The sequence below is a fragment of the Schistocerca americana genome, chromosome 7 (assembly GCF_021461395.2).
Source record: "Schistocerca americana isolate TAMUIC-IGC-003095 chromosome 7, iqSchAmer2.1, whole genome shotgun sequence".
NCBI classification, from domain to species: Eukaryota; Metazoa; Arthropoda; class Insecta; order Orthoptera; family Acrididae; genus Schistocerca; species Schistocerca americana.
In genome coordinates this window covers 527,223,653-527,250,451 of record NC_060125.1, presented here as the reverse complement: position 1 = coordinate 527,250,451, position 26,799 = coordinate 527,223,653, and the positions used below count along the sequence as shown (strand labels likewise).

The window sequence follows — 26,799 nt, the reverse complement described above, 5'->3', positions numbered from 1 at the left end:
ACGAGTAAAATTTTATGTTTGTTTTCATGGGAATAAAATATGCATGAAAAACAGTAAAATGTCGTCTTGTTGCAGCCAGAGATCGCTGAGGAGGCGGCGTTGCATGGCGACATTCTTGTCGAGGATTTCTTGGACACCTACCACAACTTGACGCTCAAGACGCTCTTCATCCTCAAGTGGGCCGTATCTCACTGTCCGAAGGCAACGTACTTGCTCAAGGTAAACAGTGTTGCCACAAACTGTGCGCAAATACAGCAAGAATGCGACTAAGACGATACCATATATTGTGTGCCACTGCTGGTACTTCTCTCCAAACTATCTTTCGTCGTGGGATCAGACAATCAGTGTTGGTTCCTTGTCATGTAACGTTAATGCTGTGATGTCTCAGGTTTTCTTGGCTTGTTTGAGTAATGCGATATTGCAGTACCTGTATGATTCTGAATTACGATACAAAGGAACAGGCAATGCGGCGACTACAACCGTTATGAAATACATTAAATGTATTCGCAGCTACGAACATGGACAACCATCAGCTGTAGAATGGAATGCCGACAATGTCGACATCGGGCAAGCGACTTCCAAGTAAAACGTCTCCCCTGTATAGGAATATACGTAATGGATGTAGGAGTATAGGTTGAAGACGCATTGTTGACGGCATTTGGAAGTTTGGGTCTGACCGTTAGTTGTGAACGCATAGCCAAATAAGGCGACCGCTCGCAGTAAGCGGGAAATCAGGGTTTTAGTCCCGGATCGGCACAAATTTTCATTGTTGTCATTCCATTCTACAGCTGATGGTTGTCCATATTCGCAATTGCCAACAAATTTAGTGTATTGTTTGTGTAATTTTGTGCTTAGAGTGTTCAGCTGAGATGTTGATTTCATTTTCCTCTACGATTTATAAATGACCAGCTCAGTTGTCATCTTCAGAAGCTGCGAGTTATGTCATTGTGAGTACTGTCTGTCAGGACTACAACCACGCTGTGGTGTCTTTAGACGTGTTCGACTCCCAGCGTTCGCTAATCCCTTTGATGCCCATTTGTTTCATTTACTCTATGTAATGAAAGTGTTTATATATGTAATAAGGAACGGAGCACTAGACGATACGAGAGGAAGACCAGCCAGTACAAAAGGAGGCGCGACGTATTGTGCTGTCAGTAGAGATGCAGTAACAGCAGAGCAGGCCCCAGTGACTTCGAACGTGGACTAGTCATTCGACATTACCTGAATAACAGATCCTTCAGAGACATTTCAGTACTGCCAGAGCTGTCCAAGTCGGTAGTTCCGGTTGTGAACGCGAAGAGGAAAGCGAAAGAAACAACCACAGCCAAGTCAAGGCCAGACAGACTTCACATGCTGACGGAGATGGACTGTCGAACACTGTGGAGAGTGGCTGCATAAACCAACAGAAGGAATCATACGTGAGTTGTAATGTACCACCAGTACCCCAGATAGCACAATGATCGTACGTAGGAAGCTAGAAGGAATGGGGTACAATGATGGACGGAGTAGCTCTTCATATGCCACAAATCTCTGTAGTCAGTAGTAAGCGACGTTCGAGGTGGCGTAAAGAGCGAGGCCACTGGACATTGGATGACTGGAAGGAGTGATTTGCAAGGATGAGTCTCGCTATACCTTGTGGAGGGGTTTGGGTTTGCGAATGCCTGGAGAACGCTAGCGGTCATCATGTGTAGCGCAACCAGTGGAGTACAGAAGAGGTAGTATTTAAGATACGAGGGTCTTTTCTCGTAGTTAGGGTGTATTCTCCTCATTTTTCTTAAAAATGCTAAATTCGGAATGATATTAACCGATTTTACAGCATTGTGTACTCTACACAGTAGAGGTACAGGTCGGAGACGATGACTGTATCAGTTTGATATATGGACTGGTCTGCCCTTTTTCCCGACTTGAACCCAACGGAACACCTTTGGGATGAATTAGAACGTCTACTTCTCTCCAGACCCCAGCGTCCAGTATCACTACTTCCATAGCTTTCGACTCTTCAGGAAGAATGGGCGCCATTTCTCCACAGACATTCAGATACCTCATTGAAAGTGTACCCAGCAGATTTCAAGCTCTCACAAGAATGAATACATCTCATAGTAATGTCCACCAGTAGGTGTCCGGATACTTCTGAGCCGATGCAGTATTTTTTCTCTCACCATTTTCCAATTCCGACGGATGAGATGTCAAGTGTTATCTTAGTCAGTAGAGTACTGTGTCCTAAGACTTGCTTAAACTGAAACGTTAGTCTACCCTACCTCTCCATTACCAAACTGACAAGTCTCCCGTCAACCAATCGCTTCGTTTGGTCACATTTCAAAGCTATTCTGTTCTTGTCTGAACTTTCTACCGTCCATGTTTCACTTCCGTAGAAGGTTATAGTTCAAAAACGACTTCTTAACTTCTACATTTATGTTCTGTGCTAACAAATTCCTCTTTTTCACAAATGCTTTTCTTGGTGTTGCAAATTCTCACTTCACATTTTTCGTACTTGAGATGCCAGTTATTTTGCTTCCCAAATAGCTAACTCACCTACTACTTTTACTGTTAGCGTTCCTTTCTTAGTCTAATCCAGTCAGTATTGCCAAATTTAATTTTATTGCATTCCAGTATCCTTGTTTTGCTTATGAACCATCCATTCCGTTAAACTGTTGTTTCAAGTCCTTCACCATCTCTGACAAAATTACAGTTTTCTCAGTAAACCTCAAATATTTAATTTCTTCTCGCTGTATTTTAATTTCCTTTCCAAATTTTTCCTGTGTTTCCTTAACTGCTTGCTCTTTGTACGAGTAAAGACTGAATAACAACGGGAATAAGCTACAACCCTGTCTCATTCACTTCTCAATTACTGCTACATTGTCATGTCTTTAGATTCTTACAACTGAAGTCTGGTTTCTGTAGAAGTTGGAGACAGCATTTCATGTCTCTATTTTATCCCGGACACCCTCAGAATTTTAAAGTGCATGTTCCAGACAACCTTGTCAGAAGTTTTCTCTGACACAAAAATGCTATAAACATCGGTTTGGCTTCCTTCAACTTATATTCTAAGGTAAGTCCTAATAGCATTATTGTGTCACGTGTTCCTGCATTTCTCCGGAACCCAAAGCGGTCTTCTCCGAGATCGGTTTGTATCAGTCCTTACATTCTTCTCTAAATAATTCGTGTCAATACTCTGCAACCGTGACTTACTGAATTGACCTGTTAGTATCTGCCTTCTTTGAAATCATAACTATTACTTTCTCCTTGAAGTGAGATAATATTTTGTCTATCACGTATCTTTTTATACCAGGTGGAATAGTTTTCTCATAGCTGATTCTTCCAAAGATCTTAATTCTCGTGGAATATCGTCTACACCAGAGGTCTTGTTTTGGCTTAGGTCTCTGTGATCTCTAAGATTCTCTCGCAGTATGATAGCTCCCATCTCATCTTCATGTACTTCCTCTTCTCCTTCAATAATACAGTCTTAGAGTTTGTTTCATTTATGTAGATCCTGCAATTACGTCCACCTTCTCGTCTTCCCTTGCTGTCTGAGCTTGCCAAAAATGTATCATTTAATTTTTTAAGTTTTTTTACATGAATGTGATACGCTGAGTAATACATGAAAGTAAAAGGTATTCTGAAAAAGTTCAGTATATTAATACATTATTGGAACATCAGCAACATTAGCTATCAAAATGCACAATGTTGCTGCCAGTGCAGAAAACTATAAGAATCACGTGAACAAATAAAAACACTGTATTTAATGTTATGGAGTGTCTATTCAGTATGAAATGAACAAAACACATGTCATACACACCGACTTGGCACCTGTAACACATTTTTGTCGCTTTTTGCAGTATGCACATCTCGTCACTGTTTTACTTGACACAGTAAAGTGGTTTCCTGGATCTAGTCGTACGAATGCACTCACCCGTTCTCCCAACAGTTTGATTCCTTGTGGACCTTTGCATTTCGGTGTTAATCCTGTGTTCTTTGAGAGGTACACCTAGACCATATTCCTTTGGGCATACAAAAGTGAGATCTTCTCATTTGGGTTAGAAATTTGGTATGCACACTATGTGTTTACCATGCATATATCAATCGTCTGGGTGAATAATGGTCACCACCACTTCTTTTCTCTTATCCTCGTCCTATAAAATGATACCTACTTCTTCAACAGGTCTACGGCACCCATATGGCCATATTGTATTCTCGAATAAGATGTTGCATTGTAACAAATACTTCCTTTTTCTTTCTCCGTGAGTATCTCTTAGCACAACTCAAAAGAGTAATAGTACTTTAATTTTTGGCTACGCATATTGGTTTTTTGACCCGGCATTTCACTACCAGGACTTCATTCTCATTGTCAAACATGTAGTCGTAGAATCGTGGTCCACTTTCGTCCACCATTTTTCTCGTACCAGCCAAGGGACCTGCCAGTTTCCATCTTTCTTACTGTGGATAATGCACCACTTTCCACCCCATGTCGTAATGCTTAGCTTCTGAAGAAAAATCAGTAACATTCGCTTCATTCTTACTGTTTATAACTTCTAAAAGTACCTGCTACATCTTCAGAGCAGTTTATACGTTGTCTTTTTCATCCACTATTCCACTGCATTTGGTGGAATTATCATCAGTTCTAAGTCATCAGCTTCATCTTCACTAACTTCGTAGCTCTCCCATTCTGCTGTGTCTTCTTCAGCTGCAAGTCCACGTGGTATGTTTATATCCTATTAGAATCTTCATAGACTAACGAAGTGCAGTAACAAAACAAAAAAACAAAAAAAATAGTTCTTTCGATCGGCTCTTGAATGCTACTCGTCAGCCAGCGACCCTTATCAGGTTGAACTAATAGGACAGTTACAGAAGATACTGCGAAGAGCGGCTTGTTTCGTTACGTGTTCATTTAGTATGAGTGAGAACTTTCATGAGATGTTCAACACACTCCAGTCGCAGACGTTGCAAGCGAGTTGTTATGCATTCCAGAGAGGTTTAGTGCTGAAATAAGGAGAGTGTAGGTTCTAGGCAGAAATTCAGGTACTAGCGAAGCCTACAGGTTGCCGTACTGTATTTGACCACCTGTGCAATGCCTTCGATACGTTGCAAGCGCTGGTCAGAGCAGTATTCAGTTTAGTTTAGTGCATTCTGTTGGAGACAAGTGAATTCTGACCTGAGCAAACTGTTGGTACTCGTATACTGGAAGCCTAAGTGTTTGGTATTTCAAGAGGCACCGAAACTAAGATTTATACCTCATTCAGGGAAAGTGGGAGTACATCATCCGCGTACGATAAAATCTTATTGGGTGACCAGCCTGAAGACAAAACATTGCGAGAAGGCGAAACCACCACTTGACTGAACACCCGAGAAGATTTTATTTCTGGAATACGACGAGAAAACTTGCAGTTACATATATCATCCGCTAAGTCACAACACGGACGAAAGTGTGTTGAGTGATCGTGATAAACGGTCATTCAAAAGGATTGTGACGAGCCCGCATCTCGTGGTCGTGCGGTAGCGTTCTCGCTTCCCACGCCCGGGTTCCCGGGTTCGATTCCCGGCGGGGTCAGGGATTTTCTCTGCCTCGTGATGGCTGGGTGTTGTGTGCTGTCCTTAGGTTAGTTAGGTTTAAGTAGTTCTAAGTTCTAGGGGACTTATGACCACAGCAGTTGAGTCCCATAGTGCTCAGAGCCATTTGAACCATTTGATTGTGACGAAAAAAAGATAATACCTACAAAATGTGAAAGGGTTTATTTCACTCTAATACCTAAACCTGGAGATAATCTCATACAATTAACTTTGTATATAAGACGTGTACCAGTAATAGCGCATATCAACAAAGGAGTGATAATGTGACATTCAATTGTCAAACTACTGGGAAGCATAAAATAAACTGATGCAACACGTACTTCAGGAAATCTGAAATATACTGAATGGGATATGGACATCCGTATCTTCATCACAAACATACCCATACAACTAAATCACGATTCATTGTCACGCAAAACTACCAGCAGGCATACACTGTAGCCCAGTGCGATGACAGAAAATAGGCAAATTAATTCCTTTCCTAACACATGCTTATTAGAGAAAAATGATTTCTTTTTCAGTTTCCACGCACTATAGGAGTCATTTAAACATTTAGGTGCAACAATCAAAGGTAAAAGTTTCATTGTCTATGTAGAAATGAATAAAATATTTGCATACCAAAAAAGGAACAGTAAATAATTAATCCTCATGAAGATGCTTCTCTTTCTTTCAACGTTTTTTTTTAGATATGTACGTGTGTATCTTCTCAGTCATCCATGCTGTTACGACCTGTATTTAGCCATCCCTTCTTTGCTATTTTGCTCTTTTGTATCGAGACGCTTGCATTCCCTTCTGCGCGGCCGCGGTGGCCGTGCGGTTCTGGCGCTGCAGTCCGGAACAGCGGGACTGCTACGGTCGCAGGTTCGAATCCTGCCTCGGGCATGGGTATGTGTGATGTCCTTAGGTTAGTTAGGTTTAAGTAGTTCTAAGTTCTAGGGGACTTATGACCTAAGATGTTGAGTCCCATAGTGCTCAGAGCCATTTGAACATTTTTTTCCCTTCTGCTTGCGTTACTTTGTGGTGCTACAGCTCTTCTGCCCTTCACTTCCCGTTAACAAAAGCCAAAGAAGACGATGCCGCACCTGTGCTCTTGGAAGACCCCGTTTCGGACCTACTTAGAGACGTGAATCAAGCTGTCAGTTTGACCAACGGTTAATCACAGCTTCACAAGGAGATTTCGGTGAATAGAAAGATCCGTACCGCAACCTTGACAGTGGGAGGAGCCCGAATTTGACTCATTTAATTACAAATTTTCTGCAGTTAAGATTTAAGATCAGATCAAGAACAACAACATTAAGCACTAAAATCGGAGTATAGAGTACACCAATATTCAGTATGAGATTTCACACGTGATCAACGATCAGTAAAAAATAAAAGTTAGTAAATTACATCAAGCAAGCCACTGTAGGGTTGAGACGAGCGGGAGAGAGAGATGCTAGCAATGAGCAACAATATTGGAGCACGTTGGCAAGTTACCTAACCTGTAGGCCATAGCGCTTCGCCGTGCTATGCAGACGGCGGCGGCAGTTCCCTTCCGATCGCGCTATCACGTTTCGCGAACAGTAAATAGGACACTCGATTTTCAAAGGCTCACTATTCCTGTAAGTGCATGAAGCTTTAGAGGCTGACTTATGTCCACAAGGCGCCTACCAAGGTCCTCTGTGATGGACAGTGACTACGCTGTCGATATTTGTTGACTTCTGCAGGTCACCGAAAAAGTGGGGCTAAGAGGCGTTCTTGGTCCTGTTTAAAAACTCGCTCCCAGTAAAAACGCAGCACCGACGCCATAAACTGCCGTTCCCAGAATAAGCTGTCTCTCTCCTAACAGCGAGTTCTGAGGGAACTCTCACGTCTATTAGGTTGCCATTACCTGACTGACCTTAGCCACCTACTACCTATCAGCAATGTATCTCTGTACTCCTAAAGTCTTCTTCATACGAAGGAGAGACACTCTAATGGTCACCACGATCCTTATGAACACAAAAAAGTCCTGTTTTGGCAGGTGTTGCACTGAAATTAAGCTCACGCAAAATAACTTCTGTATAGAAGAGATGATGATACGTACACTACTGGCCATTAAAATTGCTCAACCACGAAGATGACGTGCTACAGACGCGAAAATTAACCGACAGGAAGAAGATGCTGTGATATGCAAATGATCAGCTTTTCAGAGCATTCACACAAGGTTGGTGCCGGTGGCGACACCTTCAACGGGCTGACATGAGGAAAGTTTCCAACCGATTTCTCATACACAAACAGCAGTTGACCGGCGTTGCCTGGTGAGACGTTGTTGTGATGTCTCGTGTAAGGAGGAGAAATGCGTACCATCACGTTTCCGGGTTTGTTAAAGGTCGGATTGTAGCCTATCGCGATTGCGGTTTATCGTATCGCCACATTGCTGCTCGCGTCGGTCGACAATGATTGGTAGCATAATGTGGAATCGGTGGGTTCAGGAGGGTAATAGGAACGCCGTGCTGGATCCCAACGGCCTCTTATCACTGGCAGTCGAGATGACAGGCATCTTATCTTCATGGCTGTAACGGATCGTGCAGCCACGTCTTGATCCCTGAGTCAACAGATGGGGACGTTTGTAACACGACAACCATCAGCACGAACAGTTCGACTACGTTTGCAGCAACATGGACTATCAGCTCGGAGACCATGGCTGCGGTTACCCTTGACGCTGCATCACACACAGTTAAAAAACTTTTCTTTTTAAAATTCAGTCTTGATCGCACACGGATGCTACAAGAACGTAGGTGACCGGTTTCGGTCATATTACATGACCATCATCAGACCTGTAATTTAATTTAGAAAGTAATAGAAACCTTACTAGACTGACAATAAAATATGACAAAATGCTTATAAGGATAAAATACAGTAAGACTTGTTATACCTGTGGCATCCTTCGAAGATGGTAGGTGGAGCACTCTTCTCAGCTGCTGTGATGTCAACTGGTGTCATCTTGTTTGGAAGAGGTGGATATTCTGGAGGACAACAGTAAGGAGACAACCGAGCGAGGTAGCGCAGTGGTTAGCACACTGGACTCACATTCGGGAGGACGACGGTTCAATCCCGCGTCCGGCCATCCAGATTTAGGTTTTCCGTGATTTCCCTAAATCGCTCCAGGCAAATGCTGGGATGGTTCCTTTGAAAGGGCACGGCCGACTTCCTTCCCCGTCCTTCCCTAATCTGATGAGACCGATGACCTCGCTGTTTGGTCTCTTCCCCAAAACAAGTAAGGAGACAGATGATGTCCTCAGCAGTAGGGGTGGATGGAGGGGTTGTTGGGCTGGATGGGATTATCAATAGGATAGACAGGCCCAGTTAATTCATGCTTGACAGGTAGGGGTTTGGCCTTGCACTTTGTGGAGTAAGTAGGGCGAGTTCCATCGCAGGTGTTGCAGATGGGGGGGGGGACCTAAGTTGGGATATTCTTCAAGGAAGTTGGATTGCTTACAGTGGAGGTAGGTGAGAGGATTCTTACAGTTAGGTGGTCGTTATAGAGGAGTCATTTTTGGCATCTGTAGGATTGGAGGCGAGGGAGAGGGGGGAGATTTGGAGTGTTCAGCTTTGTGACAGTGGTTGTAGATGAAGGCTCCCTCTGTGGAGAGGTGGTTGGTGGGGAGAGCATGCTTTGTGAAGTGTGTTGAAGGTTCGGCAAATGTCACTGAAGATATGGTGGGCGAAAGAAGGATTGGAATAGAGTTCTGCGACAACCTCCTCTGTCATGGTCTCAGAACCAAGCATCATGATCATGTCAGTGAGGAAGTGGGGTGGCAGGGAGGCTGGAGTTCTTTGAATGGGTGGTGGTGAAGCAGTGTGTGTGTGTGTGTGTGTGTGTGTGTGTGTGTGTGTGTGTGTGTGTGTGTGTGTGTGTGTACGCGCGCGGGCGCAGACGTAACATGGGGAGAGTTTGAGGAGAAGGTCAGTGTGGAAGTTGGCATATTAGTTGATGGGGGCCAAATCTTTGTTGGGGATGATTTGGATGACGAGAATGTGGGGGACATACTTTCTGATTTCGAGGGTCAGGAGCTTGACATTAAGGAACTGAGGGTTAGGGCAGGAGAGGAATGAGGTGTGGTCTCACTGAGGAGAGAGTGCAGGGGAGGGAGCAGTGCCCATGTGTTCGTTATGGTCTGGGTTGGTTTGAGATTTTTTGGTGGTAGTGCTGGCTGTGGTGTCTGTGTTTGGTCGCTTCTGGAGTTTTTTAGTAATTATGGGATGGGATGGTAGTTGAACAATAAGAGAGGGTGGGGTATATGATGCTGTGCAGGTCTTTCCAGTGGGACAGAGACAGTGCAGATGCTGCTGGATGGTGTTGTGGTGTCTTGTGTAGTGACGGTGGCGTGCCAAGATGTAACTGGTGCAGGTGTTATAGGAGCAGTGGTGAGTAGGGGAAAGGTTGGGAGTGGAGAATAAGGAAATGAAAAAGTGGAAGGTAGGGGAGGGTCAGCCGCTGATGTGACTGTGGATGGGGAAGAAACAGCAGGGAAGGGGGTGGACGTTTGGTGGTAGATTGACGGAAGCACTACACATACTGATAGTGGGGCAGGGGAGGGAGTGGTGTAAATGTTGGACATGGTTGGGATGTCCGTCGTGGTTTGACAAGTCGGGTATAAAATTGATACGTACCAGAGACGGAGCATCACTGAGATTGTGTATGATGCCATCTACAATGTCCGAGATGATGTGATGACGGCAAATAAGGAGTGGCGGCGATGGAGACGAAGACGATTCGATGGAGGCGGCAAGGAGGCTACGGTGGCGGCGAGGGTGACGGCGAAGGTGACAAAGACTAGGACGGAGACAGATCTGGGAAGGCGGCGGGGAGGCGTCGACAAGGAATGAAGGAGACGATGATGAACACGCACACACACGCACGCACGCACACAGGCGATTTCCCTAAACCTCTTCATGCAAATACCAGGAGGTTCCTTTAGAAGGACATTGTCGACTTCCTTCCCTAATCCGATGGGACCAATGATCTCGCTGTTTGTTCCCCTCACATAAATCAACCAACCAATAGGGAGGTGGCCTCCACCAGTCTATGCAAAAACCAAACAGTAGGAACAAACTAATTAGTGCAAGAGACTGCTAGTCAGATGGTGCTGATGTGTGGAAATTGCTGGTTCACATCGTTAGCTTTATACCAAAAAATGGCGCGGAGACGCATGCACAGAGGCAGCTGCTACATTAGCAAACTCTGTAGAGTTTCGCGGCCCTTTTCTAATACCTCTCCATCTGTGACTCGCAGGTGCATGCGTAATTGTGACACTATATGCACGCTCTTTGTCGGAACGCACACACGCAAAGTTAAAATTTAGATGTCAAACTTAATAACATCAGCTGTCGTTAGACGAGTTATTAGCCGAAAAATGTTTTCTTTCTGAAGAAGTAAGCGAAATCACCGGGTCCCACGCCTCGTCCAGACGAAACCCGCCATCACGATTATTAAGACCTTCCGCCACTCGTTTTTCGACTGATTCCTTAATACCGAATCCCAAAAGGATCTCGTCGAGAGCATGGCTTCCGTGGCAGAATAATCTATGGTATGTCATGTGGAGATACAATGCTCGGCTATGGCGCACTTAGTGGGCTGCGAAAGGCGAGTGTGGCAATCATGTTGAACGCATCTTTCACGCACTGTGCGCATTATGTGACCAATGTAGGCTTTGCCATACTGGCAAGGTATTCTTTAGAAAGTAGCCCTCCACAATCCCAGGTCATTCTTTGGCGAACCGAGAAATGGGAACGGAAGATTATGTAAAAGTAATGTTGCCTTAAATTCTTTCCTAATTTCGACGAAACACTGCCGACATATAGGACGAACGCTCTTTCTTGTCAGGGTCCTGTCGGTGGTCACGTTTCTTCCTTCTTAAAACTGCGGTTCTAAACTGGAGAATATCCATTACCTTTGAACAATGGCCGATCAGTCTAACGCACGGCTTTATGGGCGGGAAGGAGCGCCTGGTCCCCGGCACGAATCCGCCCGGCGGATTTCTGTCGAGGTCCGGTGAACCGGCCAGCCTGTGGATGGTTTTTAGGCGGTTTTCCATCTGCCTCTGCGAATGCGGGCCGGTTCCCCTTATTCCGCCTCAGTTACACTATGTCGGCGATTGCTGCGCAAACAAGTTCTCCACGTACACTCTACGACGCAAACATAGGGGTTACACTCGTCAGGTGTGAGACGTTCCCTGGGGGGTCCACCGGGGGCAGAACCGCACAATAACCCTGGGTTCTGTGTGGGGCGGCGGTGGGGTGAAGTGGACTGCGGTAGTCGTCGTGGGGTTGTGGACCACTGCGGCTGCGGCGCGGACGGAGCCTCTCCGTCGTTTCTAGGTCCCCGGTTATCATACAATACAATACAATACAATACCTTTGAACAAAGTTTGTAAGTGTTCCAGCTCCTTTGCAAGGGTGTCTCCATCAGACGCAACAGGTACCCGGTGCACCAACGTTCGAAGCACTTGTAACCTCCCCTTTCCTAATCGGACTATTGGATTGCGATACAAATGACCGTGATCGCGTATGCCTAATGAAATTTTACAGTGAGAAGGCTATCGTTACCGACGGAAAATAATAACGATTAGTAGGAAGAAATTGGAGAACAGACCCTTCTGAAGGAAGAATCTATTCCAAACCTAATCTAAATACTGATGATAATTTTTCAACGGGTGCAATTTAGTGCATACGGGAGGGGAGAGGAGAGGAGAGAGAAGGGTATCACGTAATATTTAATACAAAACATACTGATTACAAAAAAGGAATAATTAAACGGTCGCTAGCCCACTAGGACGATGAATACCCAAAATCCTAAGAAAGGTAATGGCAACGAAAATCAGGCAAATAATCAGTGGCGTGACAACAGAAGGTTGTCTCACTTTTACACAACACAACAGTTCATGAGAAAATAAATGAATCAGAAAGTTACTTATTCTGAAATACTACATTTTGAAATCAAAATTAAATGAAGTTGCTGCTTAAATAAATGACTTCACTGTAAGTGAAACTTTCTTACTTAAAAAAAGGACATTCAGTAACCTCAGCGTAACGTAATGCAAAATTTAGAAAAAGGCAAGCAATGTACCTTTAATTATTAAGACTGAATTGAATTTACTTGCCGGCCGATGTGGCCGAGCGGTTCTAGGCGTTACAGTCTGGAACCAAACCACCGCTGCGGTCGCAGGTTCGAATCCTGCCTCGGGCATGGATGTGTGTGATGTCCTTAGGTTAGTTAGGTTTAATTAGTTTCAAGTTCTAGGGGACTGATGACCTCAGATGTTAAGTCCCATAGTGCTCAGAGCCATTTGAACGATTTTTTGAATTTACTTTAAGCAAATGAGCAACTGATTTCAGTTTTAACATAAGAACAATAAAGTACATGCCAAGCCAACAGAAGTCACTCTCTAAGCAAAACACAGAATAAATTAAATTGCGTAGTCTTAATTTATGCTGTACTTTTAGTTATTAGTTTTGCCACTTAAATTTTATGTTAGTCTGAGTGAAATTAATACTCACAATTGCAAATTAGTTTCGCCTCTGATATACAGTACAAGAATAAACAATTACTGAGGCAGAAAAATTTAGAGTGAAACTAGTCATTAACAAACAAACAAAACTGGCAGTAAATAGTTAATCAATTTTCATATTTTTATGATACTCGGTGACTGTGTGAAAAGGAAAGGGACCCTGCTTGGTAATAATGTCTGAGGACAATGACAACACGGGTGCCCTACAGGCTTTTAACTATAGCAGGTTGCCGGCCGGTGTGGCCGAGCGGTTCTAAGCGCTACAGTCTGGAACCACGCGACCGCTGCGGAGCAGGTTCGAATCCTGCCTCGGGCATGGATGTGTGTGATGTCCTTAGGTTAGTTAGGTTTAAGCAGTTCTAAGTTCTAGGGGACTGATGCCCTCAGAAGTTAAGTACCATAGTGCTCAGAACCATTTTTATAGCAGGTTATTATTCAAGGAAGTCAATCATTAAAGTTTGTTAAAGAAATGCCACTGGGCAATGCCTATACAACATTAGGTATACTCTGTCAGTGAACAGCCTTACAACGTTGTGGCTGTGCAGATGACGAAGCATGTAGCTGACGAGAATGGTGAGCTGCTGGTGCTGCTACCGAGCGAGGTGGCGCAGTGGTTAGCACACTGGACTCGCATTCGGGAGGACGACGGTTCAATCCCGCGTCCGGCCATCCTGATTTAGGTTTTCCATGATTTCCCTAAATCGCTCCAGGCAAATGCCGGGATGGTTCCTTTCAAAGGGCACGGCCGACTTCCTTCCCCGTCCTTCCCTAATCCGATGAGACCGATGACCTCGCTGTCTGGTCTCCTTCCCCAAAACAACCAACCAACCTGGTGCTGCTACTGTTGCTGGTTGAGAACCAGCAGCCACGGACACTTATGGGGCAGGCAATAGGTTAGAATCGCAACGTCTCTACTCGCAACACGACAGACTCTCTCCATACGCAAAGGTAAACAACGGCATACCTACTGCCATTTCGTCGTTGTTATTGATACATTTGAACAGACTTCCCTTGGCGATTACCCAGCAGTTTACAATATTTACATTATAATAACAATTAATTACATACATTCACAAATGAGTATGCTGTTGCTTCCATTGCATATTAAATATAGTTTCGGTACAAAGTTTACAGATTCGGAAATAGCAGGATATTAAAAGTTATCAACAGATATTAAACTGCGAAACATTTTGGATGATGCATTTTCGGTGTACATACGCCCATAATTTGCGATGGGTGGTGGCTATTAGCTGGTCATTCCGTTTACTGTAGACCCACGCCTATCAGTCCATTCTCCTATTGACCAATACGTTCAGAAATGGCAAACAGCCCCCTTCTCCCCTTCCATAGCACATATAATCCAGATGCTGCAAAGAGCGTGACAACGCTTCTTCGTAGTGGGGTCACACGACAGAGGTATTATCCAAATATCGCCAGAAGACGTTTGGTTCAAGTTCTACCGCATCAAGTGCCCTTTCCTCAAAGTCTTTCATAAAAAAGTTTGCTACCAGAGGAGAGAGGACTACCCATGTCAACACCGTCAATTTGCTTAAAATGTTCATTGTTGAATAAAACGTAGGTTGAAGAGAGGGCACTATGAAATAGCTCTGTTACATCGACTTTGAACTTACTTCTTATGAGTGACGATGAATGCATGAGAGGGAGACTAGTGAAGAGTGAGACGACATCGAAGCTTACAATTAAGTCCGACTCGTTGAGTCGAAGTGACTTCAGTCTATCTTTCGTATAAAGTTAGCAACAAGTACCAGCAGTCTCCCCCCCCCCCCTCCCCCTGAGGGTTCGGGGGTAAGAATAGGCCCGCGGTATTCCTGCCTGTCGTAAGAGGCGACTAAAAGGAGTCTGATACGTTTCGGTCTTATGTGATGGTCCCCTCTCGGGTTTGACTTCCATCTTTCTAAATTCTTCCGAAGAGCGAGCCAATTGGGGAAGGACGCCTTACATTGTGCACTGTATCCGTCGTGCAATGAGACCTTTAGCCGGCTTTCTTGTCGTCGCAATGCTGCCCCTCTCGTTTTCCACCTCTTGGGGGAGGATACGTTCCTGGGTGCGATTACAACTATGCACCGTGCAGTGTTCCTTTTTGCTGAGACGATGACCTCGGACATTTTAGCACCTAATATCCATCACGGTAGCCAGTCCGTTGTGGTGGGGCCGCCATGTACCCTGTTGGTTGTAGCCCCCTGACAACACAGGGATTGCTCTACTGATGCCTGCGCCGTTAACTCCCCACGTATGCTAAGGAGTAGATGCCTATCCTCCTGGGGTATCTGGACTCCTAGCAATGGCCATCCTGCCAGCTGTGCCTTGCTGAGGCTGGGTGGCGCCCGTAGGGAGAGCCCTTGGTCGGAGTAGGTAGCATCAGGGCAGATGACCCGCAATGAAGCGTGGTACATCATCTGTCGCTGGTGGCCAGCCTCCAACAGTCTCTAAGCGTTCTCGGGCTCAATTTAATGCTCAGAAGTACGATCCGAAAACGTTCCCCTCCCTGGCCACACCGTGGAAGGAGCGTCAGTCTCAGGATGGCAGTAGCAGTTATTCGCCCCTATTCTTAGTTTGTACGAGAGCTGATGGGGAGTGTTCTCTATCCACAAAGCCTCAGTTCTTCGTCGAGCATTTAGAGGACAAGTTTGAGGAGGTGGAGGGCTTGCCCAAAATGCGCTCTGGGTCAGTACTGATACAAACAGCATCCTCTGCCCAGTCACAATGGTTACTTGCTTGTGACGAGTTGGGAGATGTTGCCATTACGATCACACCCCATAAGAGTTTAAATATGGTCCAGGGAGTTATTTACCATAGGGACCTTCTTTTGCAGTCTGATGACGAGCTGCGCGCCAATTTAGAGCGCCGAGGCGTACATTTCGTCCGGCGCGTTCATCGGGGTCCAAAGGATAATCACATTGCTACCGGTGCCTTCATGTTGGCCTTCGAGGATGATACATTACCGGAGAAGGTCAAGGTGATGGTCTACCGATGTGACGTCAAGCCCTATATCCCTCCCCCAATGCGGGGCTTTAAGTGCTGGAAGTTCGGCCATATGTCTTCCCGCTGCACTTCCAGCTTCACATGTCGAGATTGCGGACGCCCATCACATCCCAATACTCCATGTGCCCCGCCTCCCATCTGTGTCAACTGCGAAGAGCATCATTCACCTTGCTCGCCAGACTGCAGAATCTTCCAGAAAGAGCGCAAAATCGTGGAATATAAGACCCTGGACCGACTGACCTATACTAAGGCCAAAAGGAAATATGACCGACTCCATCCTGTTAGAATGACATCTTCCTACACTGCTGCTACAACAACTGTGCTTGCCCCATCAGTTTCGAGAATTCCGGCTGGATCGATGAGCAGTACACCTCCTCCTGCCCCCTTGTCCGTGGGGGGGGGGGGGGGGGGCTCTACCCACCCGGTTGCTCCTGCGCCACCTACCTCAGGAGCAACACCCTCTCACCCATTGGGGACGTCCGTCCCCGCTTCTCAGCCGGAGAAGCGTCCAACTTATTCAGCTACTCTCACTCGTAAGGGGTCCCTGGGGTCCCTCCCTTCCCAGGCTTCCACAAGCAGGAAGGATGACGCCAGACAGTGGCATAAGCTCCCACCAGCAGCTGGTCATAGGGCTTCGCAATCCTCCTCCGTCCTGGAGACTGAATCGGTGAAGCCATCCCAGCCAGTGAAACCCAAGGCTCAGTGAGAGAAGTCCAAGAGAAAGTCCTCTAAGGCCAAAGAACTTGCTGTGGCACCGACCCCACCGCACCCTTCGAGCTCTGCGTCTGAGGATGAGGTCGAGATCCTGGCGTCCGCTGAGGACCTTGATCTCGCTGGTCTCTCAGACACCATGGATAGCACTTGCACAGGTGCTCAATCAGTGGCAGCAGGTGACCCAGCGGCGTAATCTGCCTCTCCAGTCCCTTCTCGCCTTTCTCAGCCATGGACAATGTCACCCTCCAGTGGAACTGCGGCAATTTCTTCCACCATCTTGCTGAGCTCCAACAACTTCTCAACCTTCACCCTTTCTTCTGCATTGCTCTTCAAGAAATTTGGTTTCCGGCAATGCGAACCTCCATCCTCCATGGATATCGGGGTTATTATAAGAACCGGGCAACTTACGAAAGGGTGTCTGGTGGCGTCTGCATCTATGTCCTTCACTCCCTTCACAGTGAGTCCGTCCCTCTACAAGCACCTTTAGAGGCTGTCGCTGTTCGGGTGTGGACGCCACAGACTGTTACTGTCTGCAGTCTCTATCTTCCACCGGATGATGATGTCCCGCAGCATGTCCTGGCGGCGCTGATAGCCCAATTCCCGCCACCTTTCCTGTTACTGGGCTACTTCAACGCCCATAACCCTCTGTGGGATGGGTCAGTGGCAACAGGTCGAGGCGCCAGCTCGATCTCTCCCTTTTAAACGATGGTGCCTTCACACATTTCAGTGTGGCACATGGCACGTACTCCGCCATCGACCTTTCCATCTGCAGCCCTAGCCTCTTACCGTATGCCCAATGGAGTGTGCATGAAGACCTGTGTGGTAGTGACCACTTTCCGATCTTTCTGTCACTGCCACAGCGTCAGTCTTCTGGGCGCCCTTGCAGATGGGCTATGAATAACGCTGACTGGGACTTGTTCTCCTCCACTGCCGCTATTGAAGCTGTTTCTCATGAAGCCATTGATGCAGTGGTTCACTGAGTCTCGGCACTGGCATCGTTACTGCCGCAGAATCTTCCATTCCCAGTTCCTCTGGGTCCCCTCGGCGGAGGACTGTGCCTTGGCGGTCGCCAGCGATCGCCGAGGCGATTAAAGATCGCAGGCTGGCGCTCCAGCGTCACAAACGGCATCCATATTTCGAAAACCTCGTCGCCTATAAGCGGCTCCGTGCGCGGGCTTCCCGCATCATTCGCCAACACAAGCAGGAGTGCTAGGAACGGTATGTTTCCACCATTGGCCTCCATGTCTCTCCATCACAGGTCTGGGCAAAGATTAGACGCCTCTATGGCTATCGGATCCCTGTCAGCGTCCCTGCGCTGTCACTGAATGGGGCAATTTGTACCGACTCCGACATAATTGCCAACCGCTTAGCAGACCATTTTGCTCTCAGTTCCACATCTGTGAATTACCCACTGGCTTTCCGCCATCCTGAATCCTACTTTCCATTCACTGAGTGGGAATTCCACAGTGCCCTAGCCGCTTGCCCTGATACAACTCCTGGGCCAGATCGCATCCACTGTCAGATGCTGAAACACCTCTCAGTCGACTGCCACCGACGCCTCCTCGACCTTTACAACAGTATCTGGGTCGAGGGTGAGTTTCCGTCGCAATGGTGGGAAAGCATTGTTACCCCTGTTTTGAAACCTGGCAAAAACCCATTGGAGGTGGACAGTTACCGCCCCATTAGCCTCATCAACATTCTTTGCAAGTTGCTCGCATGCATGGTGAGCCGACGGTTGAGTTGGGTACTCCAGTCTCAGGGTCTTCTGGCTCCGTCTCAGGGTGGGCTCTGTAAAGGCCGCTCTGCCGCCGACAATCTGGTGAGCCTGGAGTCAGCCACCTGTACGGCCTTTGCCCGCCGTCAGCACCTCGTCGCTGTCTTTTTCGACATGCGAAAGGTGTATGATACGACATGGCGCCATCACATCCTCTCTACGCTTCATGGTTGGGGTCTTCGGACTCCACTGCCGATTTTCATCCGAAATTTTCTGTCGCATCGAACCTTCCGCGTGCAAGTCGCGGCCTCCCAGAGTTCCTCCCGAGTTCAGGAGAACGGGGTGCCACAGGGATCTGTTTTAAGTGTCTGCCTGTTTTTAATTGCAATTAACGGGCTCGCTGCGGCGGTGGGAACGTCTGTCTCAGCGTCCTTGTATGCTGACGACTTCTGCCTCTTCTATAGCTCCATTGGCATTGCAGCTGCTGAACTTCAGCTGCAGGGCGCTATCTGTAAGGCGCAGTCTTGGGCTGTCGCGCATGGCTTCCAGTTTTCGGCTGCCAAGACCTGCGATATGCTGTTCTGCCGGCGACAAACAGTTCACCCTGAGCCGCAGCTTTATCTTGCCGGGGAACTTCTTGCTGTGGTGGAGACACATCGCTTTTTGGGTGTGGTTTTTGATGCCCGGTTGACTTGGCTCCCACATATTCGGCAGCTTAAGCAGATGTGTTGGCGGCATCTTAATGCACTGCGATGCTTGAGCCACACCAGGTGGGGTGCCGTCCGCTCTACCCTCTTACGGCTCTACCAGGCGTTAATCCAGTTCCGTCTGGATTATGGGAGTCTGGCTTATGGTTCAGCATCCCCATATGCGTTGCAGGTGCTGGACCCAATTCTTCACAGTGGGATCCGACTTGCCACTGGTGCTTTCCGGACCAGCCCTGTGGACAGCGTACTTGTGGAGGCAGGTGTCCCTCCACTGCGGTTACGGCGCCAACGTTTACTGGCCGCTTATGCTACACATGTTTGTAGCTTGCCCGGTGATCCTAACCATTGTCTTCTGTTCCCACAATCGGTCGTCCATCTCCCAGAACGTCTGCCCCGGTCGGGTTGTACGATCGCGGTCCGCGTCAGAGAGCTTCTCTCCGGGCTTGGGGTTTCCTCTCTCCCACCTCCATTCCGGGCCCCTCTGCGTACACCCCCGTGGTGTGTGCCCTGCCCTTGCCTTCGGCTCGAATTGGCACAGGGCCCAAAGGACTCAGTCCCTCCAGAGGCCTTCCGCCGCAGCTTTTATTCCATCCTAGCCACGTATCAGAGCCCTGGCACGTTTTATTCTGACGGTTCGATGGTTGCTGGTCGTGTCGGTTATGCTCTAACTCTAGGGGAGCATTACGAACAACGATCCTTGCCGGCTGGCTGCAGCGTTTTCACTGCTGAGCTGGTCGCCATCTTTCGTGCCCTAGAGTATATCCGCTCCTGCTCAGGTGAGTCCTTCGTTATCTGTAGCGACTCCCTGAGCAGTTTACGAGCTATTGACCAGTGTTTCCCTCGCTCTCGTCTGGTGATGGCTGTCCAGGAGTCCCTCCATGCTCTTGCCTGTTGCGGCCACTCTGTGGTATTTTTGTGGACCACAGGCCATGTTGGGATACCCGGCAATGAACATGTAGACCGCCTGGCGAAAGAGGCCACCAGTAAACCATCTTTGGACATTGGCGTCCCGGCGATTGATTTGCGGGCAATCTTACGCCGCAAAATTTTCGAACTATGGGACACTGAATGGCGCAACCTGACCACACCAAACAAACTCCGTCCTATCAAGACGACGACGGATGTGTGGCGGTCGTTCATGCAAGCCACTCGCAGGGATTCAGAAGTCCTTCGTCGGCTCCGCATTGGCCACACCCGGCTGACACATAGTTATTTACTGCGCCGTGAGGACCCACCTCTTTGTCGCTGTGGGGCAGCCTTGACGGTGGTCCACATTTTGTTGGCCTATCCACTTTTAGCTGTGGTCGGGCAGACATTTGCGCTACCTGATACGCTTCCTGCTATTTTAATTGATGACACTGCCATGACAGGCTTAGTTTTGCGTTTTATTCAGGCAGGGGGTTTTTATAATTTAATCTGAGTGTTTGTTATGTTTTTTTGTTTTGAGTCTGGCCTTTGGCCTACGATTTTAGACTGAGTTTTAGTGTGTTTCTCGGTGGTTGGCTTTTCCTTTTTTATCTCTATGGGCGGCCAACCACTGTCACACTGTGTGATTTTAATTCGTTTTGTCTGAACTCTGTTTGAGTCTTTCTTGTCCTGTGTCGTCTGCCGTCTTTTCTGTTTTTGGTTTTTTATTCTCTGTGGGTGTTTTTAGTTTTTGGAAAAAGGGACCGATGACCGTAGCCGTCTGGTCCCTTTAATCCCACAAACCAACCTAGCAGTCTCCAGTGCAAAACAGTCTCCTGAAGATGGCTGCAATATCGTGGCAAGAAGTCGACATAATCGGGCTGCGATCCTGAAACCTCATATAATATTCTTTACGCGGGATAAAATTCATAAATGTATTATTGTTGTGAATTATTTTACTTTCATGTTTTTTAATCCATCCGCTTCGACGTAAAATTTGGACGTTTAATTTGCTCTCTCCACTCTTTACATACATTCTATTATGCAGGTTGCCCTACGAGGAATGGTCAATACTTAACAGTGTGATAGAAACGCTCATTTGGAAAAAACTCTTCATATGGACATATGCCCTGTTCCAAAATGTTTCCAAGATAGAACACGATTAATGTACATTTATTTTTGGGCTAGTGGCGTGCACGAGCGTTTCTTACCCACCAAAACTCATTGACGTTCTATCCCAGCCCACTTACCTCGTTGCTTTCAGCCTCTTTGCTCGGGCTGTCTTTGTACCACTAAATTACCCCGTCGTAGGCGCATTTATCCGTCATGCGTTGCAAGTGAAGCAGTGTGACTGAATGAGAGTGTATCGAAGATAAGCATCGATTAACTGTGTTTGTGCAGGCACTACCTAAAATGCCACACATCCACACCAATGAAGAATTTTCCGAGATGAGTATGCGATTCTGTTGCTGCTGCTGCTGTCGATAAAATGCAGTCAGCGCTTCCTGACACGTAGAAATCCTGACCGTAAAGTGTTTTTCAGCACATTGCGTGACACATGTATTCTTCAAAGTTGCCATTTTTCTTCTGAACGTGTAGCTCCACAGCCTATGCAGGAGTAGTAAGACATGGTGACATTATTAAAATGGAGCAGAGTAGTCTTGCTACCATCACACAGCGACTTTCTGCACATTAGTGTTCCACAAACACGTGTGTGGCGAACATCACATGCGGAAAACTTCTACCCACGTTCAACGCCTAACACTGCGTACAGCGTACAATTACAATAAGATAAATTTGTTTGGTATTTTATGTGTAATCCTAACCATTCAGCACATTGCAAATAATGATAAATAATTCTACTTTTCTTCTCGATTTTTAAATTAATTCCGTTGCTCCAGCAAAGATATATTTTACTACGCCCATATACTCTGGCAACATTGGTTGCCTAACATCTTTACCACTGCAACATCTTTGAAAATATTGTTTTCTCTGTGAAGCTGGATCCTGAATTTCGAATTTATATCGTGCGTGCTGCCTTTAAACAGAGAAAGTAAAGTATTTGCGAGTGAACTGAAAAGCACTAACAGAGTGCAGTCCACAAATGTGCTGGTTTTAAAATTCATAACAAAAACCCGGAGCGATTTCTCCACACACTTATACAGCACGTGAGTCTTCGACATGTTTCACGATTTAATAACTTTAAAACACTTTCATAAATCTTTCAATAGACGTCAAAAGCACTAAATTATTCGTAAGTTTCGCCAAATAGCGAATTAAAAAGCTTTCTGTCCTAATGCAGCAAATCAATAACAAATATAAAACGAGGCCCTAGTAGGAAAACTACGAAGTCTGTATCAACCATCTGAAGATGGATTTGTAAGAAATCCCAGTCCGGTCACTGTTTGATTCAAATAAACGTTTTTAAACCTCACACGTGGCTGGTTGAATATTTCGTTCGTAAGGTAGATACAAATAACAGTTTCTGCGTCAGTCACGTGCTTGTTCTGCTACTGCAAGTTTCGATGATTCACACCGTCACCTTCAGATGGAGAACCGTTTGTTTACATAGCTGCTATTGGTGAAGAGCACAGACGTCTTTTCTCAGTGTAGCTTAGTTTGCATCTTTTGAGGAATGGTAGAGTTTAGAACGACTGCATACTCCTGTCTAGCCGGCCTCTGTGGCCGAGCGGTTCTAGGCGCTTCAGTCTGGAACCGCGCTACCGCAACGGTCGCAGGTTCGAATCCTGCCTCGGGCATGGATGTGTGTGATGTCCTTAGGTTGGTTATGTTTAAGTAGTTCTAAGTTCTAGGGGACTGATGACCTCAGATGTAAAGTTCCGTAGTGTTTAGAGCCATTTTTGAACTCCCTTCTAATACTGTATATTTGCTCCCCATCACACGTTACATTTACACTGTCACTTCAAAAAAAAAAAAAAAAAAAAAGGTTCAAATGGCTCTGAGCACTATGGGACTTAACTGCTGAGGTCATCAGTCCCCTAGAACTTAGAACTACTTAAACCTAACTAGCCTAAGGACATCACACACATCCATGCCCGAGACAGGATTCAAACCTGCGACCGTAGCGGTCGCGCGGTTCCCGACTGTAGCGCCTAGAACCGCTCGGCCACTCCGGCCGGCTCACTTCAAAAATTTTGAAGTGACAGTGTAAAATTAATGTGCACTGGAGAGGCAGCAGACTTTCACAACTCTATCGTTTCTAAAAAAGACGCAAAATAACCTGCACTGCTCTTGGTGAAGAATAAAGACGTCTTTTCACAGTGACAAACCAACACCAGCTACGTAAATAAACATGGTGGTGTGAACCGTCGAAACGGACAGTACCAAAGTAAACAAGTGACTGACGCTCTCATTCTACCTGAGACACCAGATATGTAAGTCTGCAGGCTTTCGTGGCCGTTGTCACTAAAGTTAAAATCTTCTGGGTTGTTCGGCCACGTCATATTACCTTCTAAGATAATCGACGTTTCGACCCTTTTGCGGGGATCTTCTTCAAGATGTTTCGGTGTCCACTATTGCTAGAACACTGCCAGAGATCATTGTCGCATTCTCTTACAAAGGGGAGTTTTCCCGCGTTTGTACTGGAGAAGTGGGAGTATTGGCTAAATTTTTTGTGGCTACCATTGGTGGGCCATCGTTATAGGCTGGTCTCTGACAGTGTCCTAGCAATGGTGGACACCGAAACATCCTGAAGAAGATCCCAGCAGAGGGGTCGAAAAGGCGATTATTTTAGAAGGAAATATAACGCAGCCTAACAACCCAAAAGATTTTAACTTTACCCTGTACACAGTTGGTGAAAAGCTATTTTCCTTGCTTCGCACAAATAGCTTGATTCAGTGGTGCATCCGTCAGACAGGGGCCCATTTCAGAAGGGCTATGGTGTGTCGGCAGGTGGACGACGACGTGCTGGTGAACGTTCACGGCGTGCTGCGGCTGCTGTCGGAGGCGGCGTCGCGCGGCTGGGGGCTGGTGGGCAACGTGTTCCACGGCCGGCCGCACCGCTGGCGGCTGCCGTACCCGCAGTGGTACCTGCCGCGCTGGCTGCACCCCGACGCGGCTCTGCCCGACTACCTGACGGGCCCCAGCTACGCCGTGGCCGGCTGGGCGCTCGCTCCGCTGCTGCGCGCCGCCCTCCAGACGCCGCTGCTGCCTCTGGAAGACGTCTTCGTGACGGGCGTGGCCGCGCGCGCCGCCGGATTGGCACAGTACCACGTGCCCACCATCGCCGTGGACCGCCCGCTACTGGCCGAGCGCCTCCTGTGCCATGTTCGCAGCTACCTCACCATGCACAAGGTCGGCCCCGAGCGCATGCTCTACTTCTGGCGCCAGATGACGAGCCCCCAGCAGGGCACCTTCTGGCACCGCTACGGGCTGGACGCCTGTCAGGCCGAGTACGGCTGGTGACGGTCACTGTCCCGGCACACGGTCGAACCGTGTCCTCTTACCTTCACCCTGTATGAGAACTCTTCGATTCAGACTTTCCACAGCATGTGGCATGGCTCTGTGGTTGAGCTGAGACTTCAAACACTTCCAGACATGTTCCCTGTGACTACGACAGTTGGTCGATCCAGACACCTACAGATCTTTGGCATATATGAAAACTGGTCGATCCAGACCTTTCATGGCCTTTGGCACGGTTGTTGGACTGAGCTGACACAGCAAAACGTAACCACTTCAACCAACAATACACCACCGGAGGTCTTACCTGTAACTACGACAGCTGGTCGGTCCAGACATTCCTCCAGTCAAAGACAGTGAATTGTGGCACAGTTCGTGGACTGCATTGGTAAATGTAGAGCTAACCACATCAACAACCAACAGACCTCTTGTTGCAGCAATTGAAAATTGTCCAGAAGTACATCCTGTATTATGTGAACTGGTTGATCCAGACTTACCACAAGTGGGAGTTGATGAAATGTGGCATAGTTGCTGGACTGCATTGATACAGCGAGACTGAACCACTTCAGACAGCAATACACCACCAGAGGTCTGCCTTCTCCCTTCCAGAACTGATTCAGACAATCAATGTATTAAGGCAGTGAAATGTAGCACGGCTGATAGAGTGCAATGACTCAGCAAGGCATCAACAGACCACATGTTGCAGCAATTTAAACATCTCCAGAGGCAAGCCCTCTATTACAAGAACTGGGAAATCCACACTTTCCTCAAGAGGACTTTAGTGAAATGTGGCCTGGTTGCTGGACTACAGTGATACAGCCAGATCTAATCCTGTCAACTACCAATTCGCCATTCAATGCAGAAAAGAATAACTTACGGCAGTTTGCACTGTACCAATGAGAATTGGCCGATCGAGACTTCCCTTGAGTCAATGCCGGGGAAATATGGCATGATTGCTTGGCAGTACTGACACGGTGAGACCTAACTACTTCAACTACTAACACACCATTTGATGCAGGAAACGAAATTTGGTCAGAGGTGTGTCCTGTCTGTAGGAGACTAGCTGATGCAGGTTTTCAGATCTCTTAACATAGGTCAGCGGTTTTCAAATATGGCATAATTATTCGAGTGCACTGACACAGCAAGGCCTAACCATTTCATCTGGCAAAAAAGCACTTGTTGCAGCAATGGTAACTTGTTCAGAGCTATGTGCTTTATTGTGAGAATTGGTTGAGACAGACTTTCCACAAGTGGAAGTAAGGAGATATGACTTGGTTGTCGGACTGCGTTGACAAAACGAGACTTAACCATTTCAACCACCAATACACCACATAATGCAGAAAAAAATTGTCCAGAGGTCTGCACGTTACCTAGGAAAATTGGTCGATCCAGACTTTCCATGAGTCAAAGGCAGTAAACACGTTTAGTAACAAATTTTTCTTAGAATATCGTTTCATCTTTATTATTTGCAAGGCATCTTCATTGGCGTGGAGTTATACGCATTTATGTTTAAACTATTTTGGTTTACAGTTTGAACATTATATATTGAAGTTATGAAAAGGTTAGGCAATTTCTGCTTACCGATGGTGTAGCGATAGTATAAACAGCTACTTATAAATTTCGTAGATGTTGGTCAACATGTGTTTTTTTCCTGTTTTACAGCTGTTCTTCTTCTGATTTTTGCCATACGAAATTTCGCTTTCTTAGCAGTAGGAAGTGAACCTGTGTTCACTTAATGTTATTTTTGGATGATGGTGCCAACAGTTGAACATCATTATCAACTGTTGAATGTGTGTTTGTGACATCAGTGATCTACTCCTGTGTGTGGGATAGATCACTGATATCACAAACACACATCCTTTCTGCCAGATGTGTTAGTCCCACAAGTTTCGCAAAAAAATTTCTGTGAAGTTTGGAAGGTAGGAGACGAGGTACTGGCGAAAGTAAAACTGCGGTTTAGTTATTTGATTGGTTACATGTTCTTTAGATCATTGAACGTTTCTTTTACCGAACACATTTTTTCTAGTTGTACTCGTGCAACTACACTTCAAAACAAGTCTTTTTTTATTTTTTATTTTATTTTTTTTTTTTTTACGGGCCACAAATTTGTAAATATAAATTCGTTCATGTAACAGGAGTTGTTGTCCAGGAGAAACGATTTAGGGGCAGGTCGTGAGGCGTGCTAGGATGGCTTACTTTGTGGAGCATTTGCAAGCGTAAGTCTAAGGTCTGGCAACGT

The 26,799-nt window shown here is 46.6% G+C and overlaps 1 protein-coding gene across 1 annotated transcript in view; it reads left to right on the top strand.

Annotated features, from left to right (window-relative positions):
• Positions 1–26,566, top strand: part of LOC124621969 (beta-1,3-galactosyltransferase 4-like) — a 273,923-nt gene extending 247,357 nt beyond the window's left edge. Inside the window, exons 3-4 of the mRNA XM_047147503.1 lie at positions 76–219; positions 24,054–26,566. Of these exons, the coding sequence (XP_047003459.1) occupies positions 76–219; positions 24,054–24,566 (657 nt within the window). The 3' untranslated portion in view covers positions 24,567–26,566. The remainder of the gene's footprint in view (positions 1–75; positions 220–24,053) is intronic.
• The last annotated feature ends 233 nt before the right edge of the window (positions 26,567–26,799 follow it).